At 31.6% G+C, this 13,490-nt stretch overlaps 2 protein-coding genes across 4 annotated transcripts; both read right to left on the bottom strand.

The window, feature by feature from the left end:
* Positions 1 to 1,147: 1,147 nt before the first annotated feature.
* On the bottom strand, positions 1,148 to 4,475 carry LOC120092734 (bet1-like SNARE 1-2). Of its 3 annotated transcripts, none has more exons than XM_039050905.1 (6): positions 4,252 to 4,474; positions 3,407 to 3,548; positions 2,456 to 2,512; positions 2,298 to 2,357; positions 1,830 to 1,915; positions 1,148 to 1,419 (listed from the first exon to the last, which is right to left on the bottom strand). In XM_039050905.1, exons 1-6 carry the CDS (start codon positions 4,293 to 4,295, stop codon positions 1,392 to 1,394), a joined length of 417 nt encoding a protein of 138 aa, XP_038906833.1. In that variant the 5' UTR covers positions 4,296 to 4,474; the 3' UTR covers positions 1,148 to 1,391. The 3 variants fall into 3 exon arrangements, with proteins under 3 accessions (XP_038906833.1, XP_038906835.1, XP_038906834.1); XM_039050907.1 differs by having other exon boundaries at positions 1,363 to 1,419; positions 4,241 to 4,475; XM_039050906.1 differs by having other exon boundaries at positions 1,363 to 1,419; positions 4,282 to 4,473.
* A 1,084-nt stretch (positions 4,476 to 5,559) lies between these two features.
* On the bottom strand, positions 5,560 to 8,926 carry LOC120068185 (protein PSK SIMULATOR 1). Its single transcript, XM_039019892.1, has 3 exons — positions 8,625 to 8,926; positions 6,464 to 8,495; positions 5,560 to 5,852 (listed from the first exon to the last, which is right to left on the bottom strand). Exon 2 carries the CDS (start codon positions 8,367 to 8,369, stop codon positions 6,624 to 6,626), a length of 1,746 nt encoding a protein of 581 aa, XP_038875820.1. The 5' UTR covers positions 8,370 to 8,495; positions 8,625 to 8,926; the 3' UTR covers positions 5,560 to 5,852; positions 6,464 to 6,623.
* Between the last annotated feature and the right edge of the window lie 4,564 nt (positions 8,927 to 13,490).

The raw sequence follows: 13,490 nt of genomic DNA, 5'->3' as shown, positions 1-13,490 counted from the left end.
ATAGTGCAATCTTTTATGCTAATTAAACTCTGATTATTTTGACACTAGTACTATTATTAGTACAAGGTGAAATTTTGAAAATCGTTGAGATAGTAATAGTTTCTAACTATGATTTAATAGTTAGAATTTCACATTCTGGTGGAAAATTTTAAGGTTATTTGTTGTTTCTTGTCTTTAAAATACAACAATAATTTCTTACTAATTTCTACCTTAATTTAGGACATGTTTAGATTGATTAGAACAAAATATATATTTATTTTGAGTGGTGTACCTTTTCAATCACTAGGTTTTAGGTCTAATGTTCATTTGGTTCCTACATTTCAAAATGTTACCTATTTAATCTTTAAGTTGTAAGTTTGGTTTCAATTTATTTCATAGGTTTCAAAATGTTGCAATTTAACACTTAGAATTTAAGTTTTGTTTCAATTATATTCCAAGATTTCAATATTTGTATTTTTAACCCCAATTTTTTCATTAAATATCCACTTGCTATTAATTAATTTAAAATAATTATAAAGTAAAATTTTAAATTTAATTTTAACAATGATGAAAAATAGTGAAACTAAGTATTATAATTTTTTAACTTTTTAAAATTAATTAATAGACATTAACACAAAAAAATGAAAAATGAATATTTGGTGAAAAATCAAAATTAAAAGTGTAAATTTTGAAACTCAAGAACCAAATTGAAATCAAACTCAAAATTTAAAGATTTAAATATGTAACGTTTTAAAACCTAGGACAAAATGAAAAATAAACCCAAAATCTAGTCATTTGAAAAATTAAAAATAAAAACCTTTGATAGGAAGGTTATGGATTTTGAACACCCCATTTTTCATGTGAGGTTCATCCATAAACCAAATCCACTTTCAAACCACTTAGTAGTTCAAAATGGGAAGTTAAATAAGATTTTGAAATACATTTTCAAGTGTTTAATTTAAAAAATAAGTCATTTTGAAAGAAATTGAAAACCACTTAAAATAACTATTCAAATGTATTTTAATCGATTTTTATCAAAAGTGTTTAAATAAAAATAAATTTATTGAAAAACATTTTTTTCTAAAGCAATCCAAATCAGCCCAATGTGTCCTATACTAGCCTGAAAATAAAAGCTTAATTCATTTATATTGGTTGAAATCAAGATATATATTCTAAACTGACGGATATGCTTTTAACCAATAAAAAATAAGAATAGTGATTTTTTTTTTTTTAAAAAAAAACCACCTGTTTCTCTCCCCCATTGAAAGCAGTGTAATTTGGCAAATCTTGTATTGCAGGAAAGTATGGTATATATTTCAATGTTCTCTTGTAGAAACAAGGCCTATGCTAGGTCGGAACAATCCTGCGACGTATCTAATTTGATGCTTCGAGTTGAGTCAACATAGAAACCTTTAATTTTGCATGAAGTATCTGAGGAACCTGCAAATAGAATGAATGCCAATGAAAAAGATAACTCAAGATGAAACCAAAAATGATATACAAAAATGGGGAAATTTGAATCTAAAAACTGAGATGCAAAAAACAGAAGGATATCAAAACTGCATTCCCTTCCATTTAAAAGAAAAACTGAACATTCAAGCAAGCATTACCGCAATAAATACTCACTAAAACATCATGGCAAGCTGTTAATATAACAATGTAAATGAAAATTTTGATAAATTTAGAAGTAAAAAAAAAAAGGTCTGATTTAATGACTACATAAGTTCAGTGATTCAGACTCAACCAAACAGAGCATGGATGGCATGGAGACTTTCTGACCAAGTTAAACGCAAGAACACAGAGCAATGTAGAGTAGAGGAACAAAGTGATACGCTGAGCTGAATCCTTACCTGATGAGATAGAAGAGTAGTAGGAAGGACAATACAAAATACAATGCAAGTCTACAAGTTCTCCACTTTGATTTTTGCTCGAAAACCTGTAGAACATGAACATTTGAATTAGAACGTTTACAAGATGAAGGAATATGCTGCCAAATTTTTAGGGCTTGATTTTCCATATCTTTCAGCTTTTGGAACAAATGATGGGACAAATTTTGCAAGTTCACTCCCACCGTGTCCATCTCTTTTTTCTTTTTTTCAATTATTATTATTTTATATAAGAAACAATTTTATTGATGGAATGAAATTACAAATGAGAAAACCCAAATCCAAGGGACTTACAAAAACAACCTCCCTTGTTGGACATCAAAGAATTATAAAACACCTCTATCTCATCATTTTTTTGCTTTCTATTAAACGCATGTATATAACCATAATTTACCCCAAATAAGATAAGCTGAAAAGAGCTAGATCAATTACCATCTTGAATCGATCCATGGTTCTTGACATTATACCCCTTGAAGCGTCCATGCCATTTCCCTGATTATAATAAAATCCACATAAAGAAATATGCTCCTATCATTTTCCACTCACAAGACAGTCAGACATAAATAGATAACCTGGAAGAAATACCATACCATTCGGTCAAGTAAATGATTATGACTCTCCACTTCTTCGTGAATGTCACCTGTCAACTATTTCAAACAATACATACATCAAGAGCTGCTGGATCAAGAAGACAAATCGGGGGAAGGGGGTCAGAATTCCTTTTAGCTGGAAATGAAAACTGTAAGCATCCTTATGTTAGTACTAAGCAAACCCTAATCCTTGGTGTGTATACTAAGTGATGATGGAGGTATCTACATGAAACTAAGCGGTATGTTAAGTACTACCTCATGTTGCACGGCATTAATCCACAACTATACTTCTACACCTTGAAATTTACCATTTTAGGCAGTGACAAACAGAAAGTTAATCATTAGTCATTACAAGGGAATTTGAAGCCCTATAACCATAATCACTTATTGTATACAAGAGTTCTTTTTACCACTAATCTAAACTAATTGCACCACTCAATATTTATTAGTTTGCCCATTCCAGAGCTATTTAAGCACAGAAGTCTTTTGCATCAACGGTATGGAGCTTTCAGGCAACACAGATAATCATACTTGAAAGAGAGAGAATAATCAAACTCAAATTCAGGTGCTAAGATGCACAAATATAGAAGAAATTCTCAAAGAAAAAAGCTTCCTATCCTTTTTCTTAATCATGATCTTCTATGATTAAAGAATCTGAGACAAGAGGATGAATCACTGGATTGCAAAATGATCTAAAATAATAAATTAAGATGCTCATGCAGCAAAGAGACAAAAGCAACAGGATCCCAATGCCAAAATGATTGTTTACAGTTTACTAAGTATGGCTAAGATATTACAGCATAGAAAAAGTCACTTCAACTTATGAAATTGAGCCTATCCTCATTGCTTCAAAAAGATAAAATATGTTCAATCAGAAAAACCTTTACTATAAAATAAAATCAGAGTTAGATAAATTGATAATTAAGAAGCATTTCCCTGCTTAAAACTTACCCTCTTGAGAATAGAAATTCTATCTTCCAAAGTATGGAGGGCTTTGTCATTGTCATGCTCTTTAATTTCAACGGAAGAGCTAGTCCTGAGACCACCCTCCTCAAGGTCATCAAAGAGAGCAGATCTAGAAGAACGGTGCTCCCTATGAACAAAAACAATACCAGTTATTTCAAATGAAACAATATACGAATAATTGTACAAGAACGAGATACTGAAATTCAAGAACAATACCAGTTCATGTATGTAACAAATTAACAAAAAATGGCTTAAGATTCAACTCCATGCTACCAAGGAGGAAGAAATAATGGGCTTACAACACCCTAACATCCAGAATTCCAGAATTGAGACTATATTTGACCTTCACTATGCTTTCTAACAAATGACCATCCAAAATATGGACGAAAACTTAAAACCACAGCAGGAAAACTAATATCGAGTTGTAGCCTTTTAAGTCATCATAGGATTCACACACTTCTGTGTTGTGGATATGTAACCAGATCGAAAACCATATCCTATTTTGTCCCAAATTGATACAACGATCTACTCTTTACTTCACACTATTTTGTCCCAAATTGCTTCACTAAGAACTAAAACGTAAATCATACTCGAATTATAACACAAGATCAGAACCAAATTCATATAAAAGCCAATGAAATATGAGATCACAGCAACTCCAGGGAGTTAATTAATGAAAATAACAACAAAAGAAGGCCGTAATCAGAATTTCAGACACTAATGAAAGCATATACAGTTTAACCAAAAAAGAGTTACTCAGATCCAAATCATATGTAGTTCGCATTGCAGCTGAACAATGTGGTGGAATAGTTAAATCACATCAACTGAACTGTGCATCGACGAAGATTTTGGATATGAACCTTCTGTAACTCATCACAGGCTCAGTTCTACGAAATGCGTTCTTCTTCCGCCAGAATTAATTTGAAATTGAACAGAAATTTTGATTTGATCGACGGCCAAATCCAATTCAGACAGCAAGAAATTGCGAGAAAACTCGATTCCGTTCGTTTACCGGAAAAGACGAGGATAAAGAGGAGAAATCTGTATCGAAGAGTTTCATGTATTTTAGACGAAGTTAGCCCATGATATCTGGCCCAAAATGAGATGTAGCCCAATATATGAAGTGACCCAACATGCTATTTAGTAGGCCTAATTAATATTCAAGTGGATGCAACATTTTTTTTAAAAAAAATGTAAATATAGTAAAATATACCCGTGATAGACTCTATCCATCTATTAGTGATAGTCTCCAAGAGTTGGATCTACATTTTGCTATATCTACAAATTCTGACATTGTGCTACATTTACTATTACTTTGAGTTTGATTGCTATATTTACAACTTCCCCATTTTAATTTTTAAGATACCGTGAACAATAGCCACTTTGAACTAAATCAAAACAGAGAATTTGTAACTTAATTTTCAAGAACCAAATAGCTATCAAGTTTAGCAATGAGTAGAATATCGAATTATCAACATTTAATATGGTAATATGTGACTTATTCATTCAGTTATACTCGATAAGCAACCAAATTTAATTCTCACTTATCCCTAATTTATCTGTTAATTGATTTTCAATCATGCAAATATTAGGCCATATTTTCCCAACTTTTAGAGATTAAATCATACAAATAAAATTGACCAAAAATAAAAGAAATCTCTTACTAAATGAAATGAAATAGATTTTTTTTTTCCTTGTATTAAAGACAAATTTATATTGTTGAAACAGATTTGATGAATTAAAGGTGCACATGGTAGCACATTATGAGCACCCAACTACATGGGCAAATGATATTTAAGGCCACAATGAATGCAACTTCATCTATCCCATTATGGCTGCACAGAGCTGTGATGCCACCACCTTCATTATTTCAACTTTATGGAAACTTTGGACCATTTTTTTCCATACTATTTATTCAGAAAACATCCTTCTTTCTGCTAAAAAATGAAACCTGGTCGAATATACGTAAACATGGTGCCTGTAAATCTTGTGAACATTAACCACATTGCAGATGAAATAGATTTATTACTCTTAACATGTTTTCAACTGACCAGATAGATAATTAAGTAGCTAACATAGAGGAATATGCAACAAAAAACTAATGACAGAAACTTTGAGAGAAGGAAGAAGTGCTTGTGTAGCAGAAATGTCTTGTAAGAAGTATATTTCATCCATTGATTTGGCATGATATTGATATGGTTGTGATTTAAATACATCAAGCTACTGTTTTATATTTAAATTACAACCATCAAAAAACGAAAACTGAATCGTGGGACGGGGCAGAATAGGGGAGAAATAGCTAACTGTATGATCTATAAGCATGAACGCTCAAGTTGGGGATCAGGAGATTTGAGCACCAAATTCCCTTTTTCCATCTTCATTTGAAAGATTCAGCTTCATTGCTGAATGGAGAAAAACAGAAATTTTCCACCTGAAAAACAAAATGCTGTAGTCAATAGATACTCGAGTTTCTACAAGCTCAAGATCAAACAAAAAGCAGCCCCAAGAACAGTAAACAATGTACAGACTTGGGAAATGCAACATCTAGACAGTTTATCGGCTGACATAACACCAAGATGATCTTAAACTGATGATTTTACCATATTGTGGCCCTACGACTATGAAATGCAATGCAAAAGACTCGTGTAGACATCAGATATATCAAGGGATCTTCACAGAACAGGCCAGAGATGGAAATAGCTTCCCTGTTCCCGCCCCCACCCCTTATTTTATTCTCCATCCCCAAGAATTCTCCATTAAAATTCGTCGAGATCAGGGTAGGGATTCCCTACAGATAATTCTCTATGGAAAATATTAACATATCTGAATATATCAATGACTAGCCATAAGTTGGTAATATATAACCTTCGTCAACCTTTAAACAGCACAGGCAATGGGATGTATGTTGAGAAGAAAGACGAAAAATCCCAATGATTGAAACAATAGCATTCAATCCAACAAAGCATATAAAGATTCCAAATGGAAAATAATGTTTCATTTCATCAAGGATGCGATTGAGTAATCTGGATTGAACTTTCATACCTCTCAACAGCAAACAGTGACGAATTGGAGTCCCCATCAATCATGTCTTTCAGTGTGCTAAAGCTGCTCAGTATTCACAATTCTATTGAACTATCATTGCTCTAAATGCACTGTGTAATAAGGAAAAAAATGTCTACGCCTGTAGGCTGTACCATCATCTTCAAGTAAGATAAGAATCTTTACATTGTAACTGCCACTCCATACAATCTTCAAAGTCGAAACTACTTGCACAATCCAGCAATGCATTTTGCTGATGCTCGTAGCGGCAAATGTAATTCAATCCAACAAGAAGCTCACATATGGCTTCCTCAGTCTTCTTGCGATCAGCAAAATACAAAGTTTGGATCAGCAATACGTTTGTCCGAGTCACAATCTGATGTTGCTCGAAATTGCGCTCACTTTGCCATCGAATCATGTTGTGTGCCAATGGAGCAAGCCAGCTCAAGATCCCATCGAGAGTCTCCTTCCAATCATGGGCAAGAGGAGCATCATATATGGCCAGGTTCTTAACATAAGACTTCAAATGTGTTTTCAGGGATGATCTTAAACTTGTTGGTAGCATCTGATACAAATCGTCTCGAGCTTCGTCACCAACTAAATGAGGATAACGAAGTAACTTTTCTATGACAATGATGATATTTGCATAATGCAAAGCAAGAGCAGAGCCTCCAATGGTTGAAACTGGGGCATATACAGATAACCTACTCTTGAAGCCGAAGTTTCCTCCACTGTTAGACATCACACTTTTTGCTTGTCTTTGATCCACCCCAAATGGAACAGAGAACTGCACCTGACTGAAAGAACTGAATTGGCTGGAGCCACTGTTCCTAATGCTACGACCGGAGGTTTGGCAGCTTCGATCATCACGGTCAACATAACTGTCCTCATCCTCATCATCCAACTTGGAAACTGAACTACTTAAACTAAGGCAATCCATAAGAAGCCTCCCGGGATTTGTTCCACAAGGGAAATTGAAGTCATCAGGTATAAACAATTGAACTTCACCTTTTCTTGAGCTAATTTGGGACTTTAAACTCAACCCCCGTCTTGGTCCTCGGCCTCTCTCGACGGACGCACGTTTCGATTCCATCGACTCTGCACCAATCTGAACATGATGATTCACATCATTACTTGAACCATTCTCACTCACGTCCTTCTTCAGAAAAGGGTCCCCAAATACCAAATGAATCCTCGCATAAACTGTACAAACAGTTCTCGCCAGCAATTCAACAACCTTATCATACGTTTGGTTCCAAAGAGAAATATCCTTGAGATGCCCCACATCTTGTTTCTGCCATATAAGTTTCTGCTCATACGCCTTTCTACTTTCTTCATGCTGATTGTTCTGAAACTTCTTTGCAGCTTGTTCCATTTCATTCAAAACCTCCATTTCAGTGTACAAATTTGCCGTAGCATTCACGTACCTCTCCATTTTTCTCATCATCCCCTCCATATCCTTGACTAAAAACCCCAATTCCTTCACATTTATAACTCCATTAATGATATCCAAGTACACATGTTGAAACCCCTGTAGCGCAGGTTGAGAACACTTCTTCCCAAGCCTAGAAACCACATTAGCCACTCGGTTTAAATCCTCAATCTTCTCAGCAACCACAAGCTCGAGAAGATGAACCTCATCAGAGGAAACGAGGTTTTTAACTCCATCGGAGCTCAAGATCTCGTTCTTGAGCTTCGAAATGGCAGAATGAGACAGGGACTTGTGAAGGTAAATCGTTTTGGACATTACATTAGCAACTTCAAAAGAGAGAATACCAATTGTTTGTTTAGTATTGCCACCGATTTCTGGTTTTCTAGAGTTCTTGTTCTTAGAAGATTCGAGGAGGGCGTGTTTGAGATTAGCACTAACCTGGTTCCCCATTTTCACAATCCAAGGCTCTGCAACCATTGCTCCTCTTCAATTCGAACAGAAACAGATCTGGGAATCAATGAAAAACCCAGAAGAAATTGACCCTCTGAGATTAATCTTCAAAAGCTCAAGAAAATTAGGCTCAACCCCAAGTGACCTGCAGATCTGAAGAAGAAGAAATTAGAGGAATTAGAGCAACCCCATTACATTTTTTGAAGATTGGGAGTAATCAAACAGTTGGGAAGCGAAAAATAATTCATGGGGTAGCATTAATGAAGAGTATGAGATGATTACTGAGAGAGAATTCTGAGCTCGAAGAGCGGCGCCGAGCACTTCATTGAGAAAACAAAACCCAGAAGAAAGGCAGAAAGAGATTGGAGGGAAAAAGACGCTCGTTGTGACAATTTTTGAAGGTCAAAAATGGTGGAACAGTGATCTATTTGTTGTAAATTCTACCGATTCGGTACATACTTTTGACTTATTTTTTGAAAATTTTTCCCATTTGCAGATTTGAAAGAGGGAAAAACAAAGGAATTTAAAAAGCACTTGTACCCATTTCCTCTCAAATTGGAATATCAATTTGATGACATAAGTTAAAACATTATCTTATTCTTACTTATTTCATCAAATTCTCAAAGTTCACTCAAAATTTCAACGTGATGTTAGTTTTATGAGAAGGGGTCAACCTAAAAAAATCAAAGGATAATAATTTGGATGTTTGTTTGTGTAAAGATGTTAACTTTTTCTTTTGTTGTACAGTGGATCATTATGTCTTTATGACTTAGATTAATGAGCAATTAACAATTGGAAAGATGAATGATTTGGTTCAACTATTCCAAATATTTCCAGCCTTTATACTCTTTTTATTAGGAAATTCTTTCTAAAGTTCTATTTCATCAAACCCACCTTGACTCTTTTTTCTTTTTTTTTTTTTGGTTTTAAATTATAGAATTTAAATTATATTTTTTTTTGTTCTTACAATTTCTAATTGTGTTGAATTTTCAATTTTGTGCTCAATAAATCTTTTTTCAAATTTTATTTTTTTAAGAATTTACCGTCTACATGACAAGGCTTTTATTAGACATAAAATATAATTTCATAATTAATAAATAAATAATTTTTAATAACTTGAAATATATTATCAAATTTATTTAACATAATATTGAGTTAAATACAAAATTAAAAGTTGGATGAATTATTAAATATTTTGAAAGTTGTTGAACTAAATTTATAATTTATTATTATTATTATTATTTAGTTTAAGGAACAAATAAATATATGGATGTATAGAGAGAGAATTGGTATAGTTGGTGAGACTTTAATTGCAACAAAATCACATAAATACATATAATTATTTACCTATTCATATTCATTACATACCCAATCTTTTCAATGGTTTTTCTGATGTCCAAGGAAGCTGGAAAATTGACACTGATACGCCCACACAAAAGTCAACAAAACTATATAGGAATAATTTTCTTTCAAAATAAATATTTTTATTACAAAATCGACAATTAAAGAATACAAAAAGGAATGTAGAGATAGAGAAGATCAACACACAGATATACGTGGTTCATTAACGGTGTGTTAACTATGTTCACAGGCAGATGAAGAACAAAATTATTAGGGAGAATGTTTTCAGAAAATTACGTCCACGGGCAAAATCACATAAATACATATAATTAGTAGCAAGACCTCCGTACTTGGTTGTTCGAAGCGCCAACAAATAAATTCAAGGCATTCCAACACTTTTGTTACTACTATTCACATTTCCACTAATCTAACTAGAGAGCTGCTCTATACTTGAGAAGTAACCATAATATGAAGTTTGAATTTATTCTTTCAAAATTTCTTCCCTTTTTCACAAATCCAACATTATTAGGTTAACCAAATTGATGTTCCATTTCGTTTAGTTGGAAAGTAAATCGAATTGAACCAAAATTTTTGATTTAGGTATATATCATAAGGGATCGAATCGAACCAAACCACAAATATTTATTTCGATTTAATTTAGTTTTCGATTCGACATATATATAAATTGTTTGGTTTGGATTTCAATTATATATATATATATATATATAGTTCGGTTCGATTTTAAACCACCACGTTAGTATTTAAAAAAATAAAAGAAATAAAATTAAAAAAATTCAATTTGATTTAGTTGATTTTAGTGATCACCTCTAACCCAAAGTATTAAAGATAATAAGTTTTAGAAGTTGATTTTAGAATATTTTGATAGACTGAATTAGAAAATTGCATTAAAATATGTTTGACTTGGTTTCTCAAAATAAGTTCTTACAACTTGTTAGCATTAGCAAACTTTTTTCAAAATTTTCTATTCTCGCATTCTTACTTTCTATATTTTTTCTTGTTGAACTTGTTTTCATTTTTCTCTTTAGTTTCAATTAAAAACAGATAAGTGATACTTTATTTTTTAAAAAAATTATTAAAAAATTATTTTGTGTATATAGAAGAAGGGGAGCATGGATTTATGTTATATCTAAGTATTGCTCGATTTTAATTACAAATGGCATATTGTTTAAACTAATATCAATTTTTATGAAAAAAAAAAACTTAAAATAAGAGATATTAGCTTTAAAGTTTTTTTTTTTTTTTTTTTTTTTTTTTTTTTTTTTTGAGTTTGGGAAGGTGTGAATGATTTTGTTAGTACCACAAAAAAAAAAGGTGATATGATTTAAGTACACTTGCTCCCCCCATTCATTATAATGTCACTATGCCTTCCAAAGCATGCCAATGTATGAGTTGGTACTTTCTCTCTTTTGGCTTTTTTTTAAATATATATATATATAATAATTTTGTTTTCCTTTTGTTATCCTACCATTGACACAACTAAAAAGGAAAAAGGGACAAAGCCCTGAAAAAAATAAATAAATAATTGATCAATTAATTTAGAAGCCAAAAAGGAGAAATATTATAAAAATGCTTAAATCTAATATATGTCTTTTCCAATCTTCTTCTCAAATCTCACAAAGCTCATGAGAGGTTTTTGATTGGGATTTACATTAACAATAACAATATCCAATCAGCCAAATACATTTACATTGACCCAAAAAAAGATGCTAGAAATTTGGTCAAAAGTGGAGAAGTTTAGTGGGATTAGGTATGTTTTTTTTTCTTTTGAAAGAAAAAACAAAAAAACTTGGGCATGAGGGTACACCAAAACCCACATGACCATTCATTTTACCTAGCAAAATAGCAACCAAATACTGACAAAAAGAAAGTCGGTCAAGCTCAAGCCTTTGTTTTGTCATCATGATCAATCAATATTGCTACTACACTAGCATAAATCATGGGGTTTTGTTTATGCCTTTCTTCTTTTTAACATCTAACTTTATAATCATATATATGACCTTTTCAAATATATTCATGGTTATCTTTGTTTAAATAATCTTATCTATATTCTATAAGTTCAAAAACAATTAAGTTTTTTTTTTTTTTTTTTACCACTCACACAACTAGGGTTAATATATAAAACTTAAATTGTATTTAATTAGATACTTTAAAACTAAAGTCGTTGCCAAATCACTCATGGTTAAATTGACATATGAATGTGCTAGAAACCATGAGATTTGTGGTTTGAATCCCCTATCTTCAATGTACTAGAAATAAATAAATAAAGTTGTTGACTTGTACCTTTTTTAGATGAAAGATTATTGCTCATGGTAGGGGATTGAGCATTCGATTTCTAGAGAGAAAAACCAAACTGATTATATATATTATCACATACGTAAAACCAAAATAATATTTCAAATGGGTTTTTTTTTTTTTGGTACAAACAGAGAAGTCGAAGGATTCAAACAAATATAATACTTATTTAAAAAGAAAAACCAACTACTAACTTATACGTGTAATTTTATGTAGTAAAAAAAAATGACATCAAATCAGTAAATGTAGACTTGACGAACTCTAAGTATTTGTTGTCAAAGTGAAATTAGTCCAATGATAGTTAACATATATACTTTCTTTTTTGAAGTCGGATGCTCGGTCTTCCATCCCCACAATTAGTTGTACTAGAAAAATTCTAAGCACTTGCCATTCATAAAATAGTTGGGTTGAAGAAAAGACCAAACAATTTCTTCTTTACAACAAAATTGAAGAGAAATTAGAGTATTTATTGGTTTGGTTTTAAAGTGATACTTTATAAATTACGTAAATTAAATTAATCCTTCCCTTCTTATTTTAAACGAGTGTAGTAGTTGAACGGGTATAGTAGTAAGTATTACGATAATACTATAAAATTTAAAAATGGATTTGGATATATGCATTTAGTGAAAAAGAATTTGAAGCACAAAAGCATCATCATTGAAATAGGTGTCCCCTTTAGAGAAAGAGGAAAGGGACCAAACCCAACTTCCTTCTCTTCTCTTTTCTTTCTTTTTTTATTTTTTTTTAAGGGAAAAAGACCTCACTTTTTCCATCCTTGAGCCTTTCAATTTTTTTGTCCCTCCCTTTCTTTTTTTCTTTAATCCACCATGATTGATTATTAAAGATGACATTATTAAGTCAAAATGAAAATTGAAATAACTTATTCGACCTTCATCATAAGTCACATGTGAAAATTAAAGGTAGGAATAATTGCAATGAGTAGCTGTTTAAGGTTAATAATTAAATATATAATAACATTTTTAAAGCATTGCATATATAGCAAAATCTATCAATGATAGATTCCATCACTGATAGACTCTTATTATCGATATGGTCTATCACTGATAGATTCTTCTTACCAATATAATCTAACACCGATAGATTTTGAGAGTTAGATCTAAATTTTGTTATATTTGTAAGTTCTTTTACATTGTACCGTGTTTACTAATATTTTGGGTTGATTACTATATTTGTAATTGTCTCGATAAAAAATAGCACTTGAGCAGAGAATTCTTTTTATGACATAATTTTTTGTTAATGATTTTAAAAAAGTTAAAATTAAATATATGCAATAAGTTAAAATATGACAAAGATATTATTCTAGTATACAATTTATTAATTAAACAAACACTTTTTAATAAAACAAGTAAAATAACGATAGGATTGATGCAATAGTATTAAGTTGACATGCTAATCTTTTGATATTTTAGTAATAATAATGTACACTAATAATTGTTGAATAGAGATGTGAAATATCAAGTAGAATTATGTGAA

This window comes from Benincasa hispida, chromosome 12, assembly GCF_009727055.1.
Source record: "Benincasa hispida cultivar B227 chromosome 12, ASM972705v1, whole genome shotgun sequence".
Classification (NCBI taxonomy): Eukaryota; Viridiplantae; Streptophyta; class Magnoliopsida; order Cucurbitales; family Cucurbitaceae; genus Benincasa; species Benincasa hispida.
Note: the sequence above shows the minus strand (reverse complement) of the source record. Positions and strands in the feature narration are given on the sequence as shown.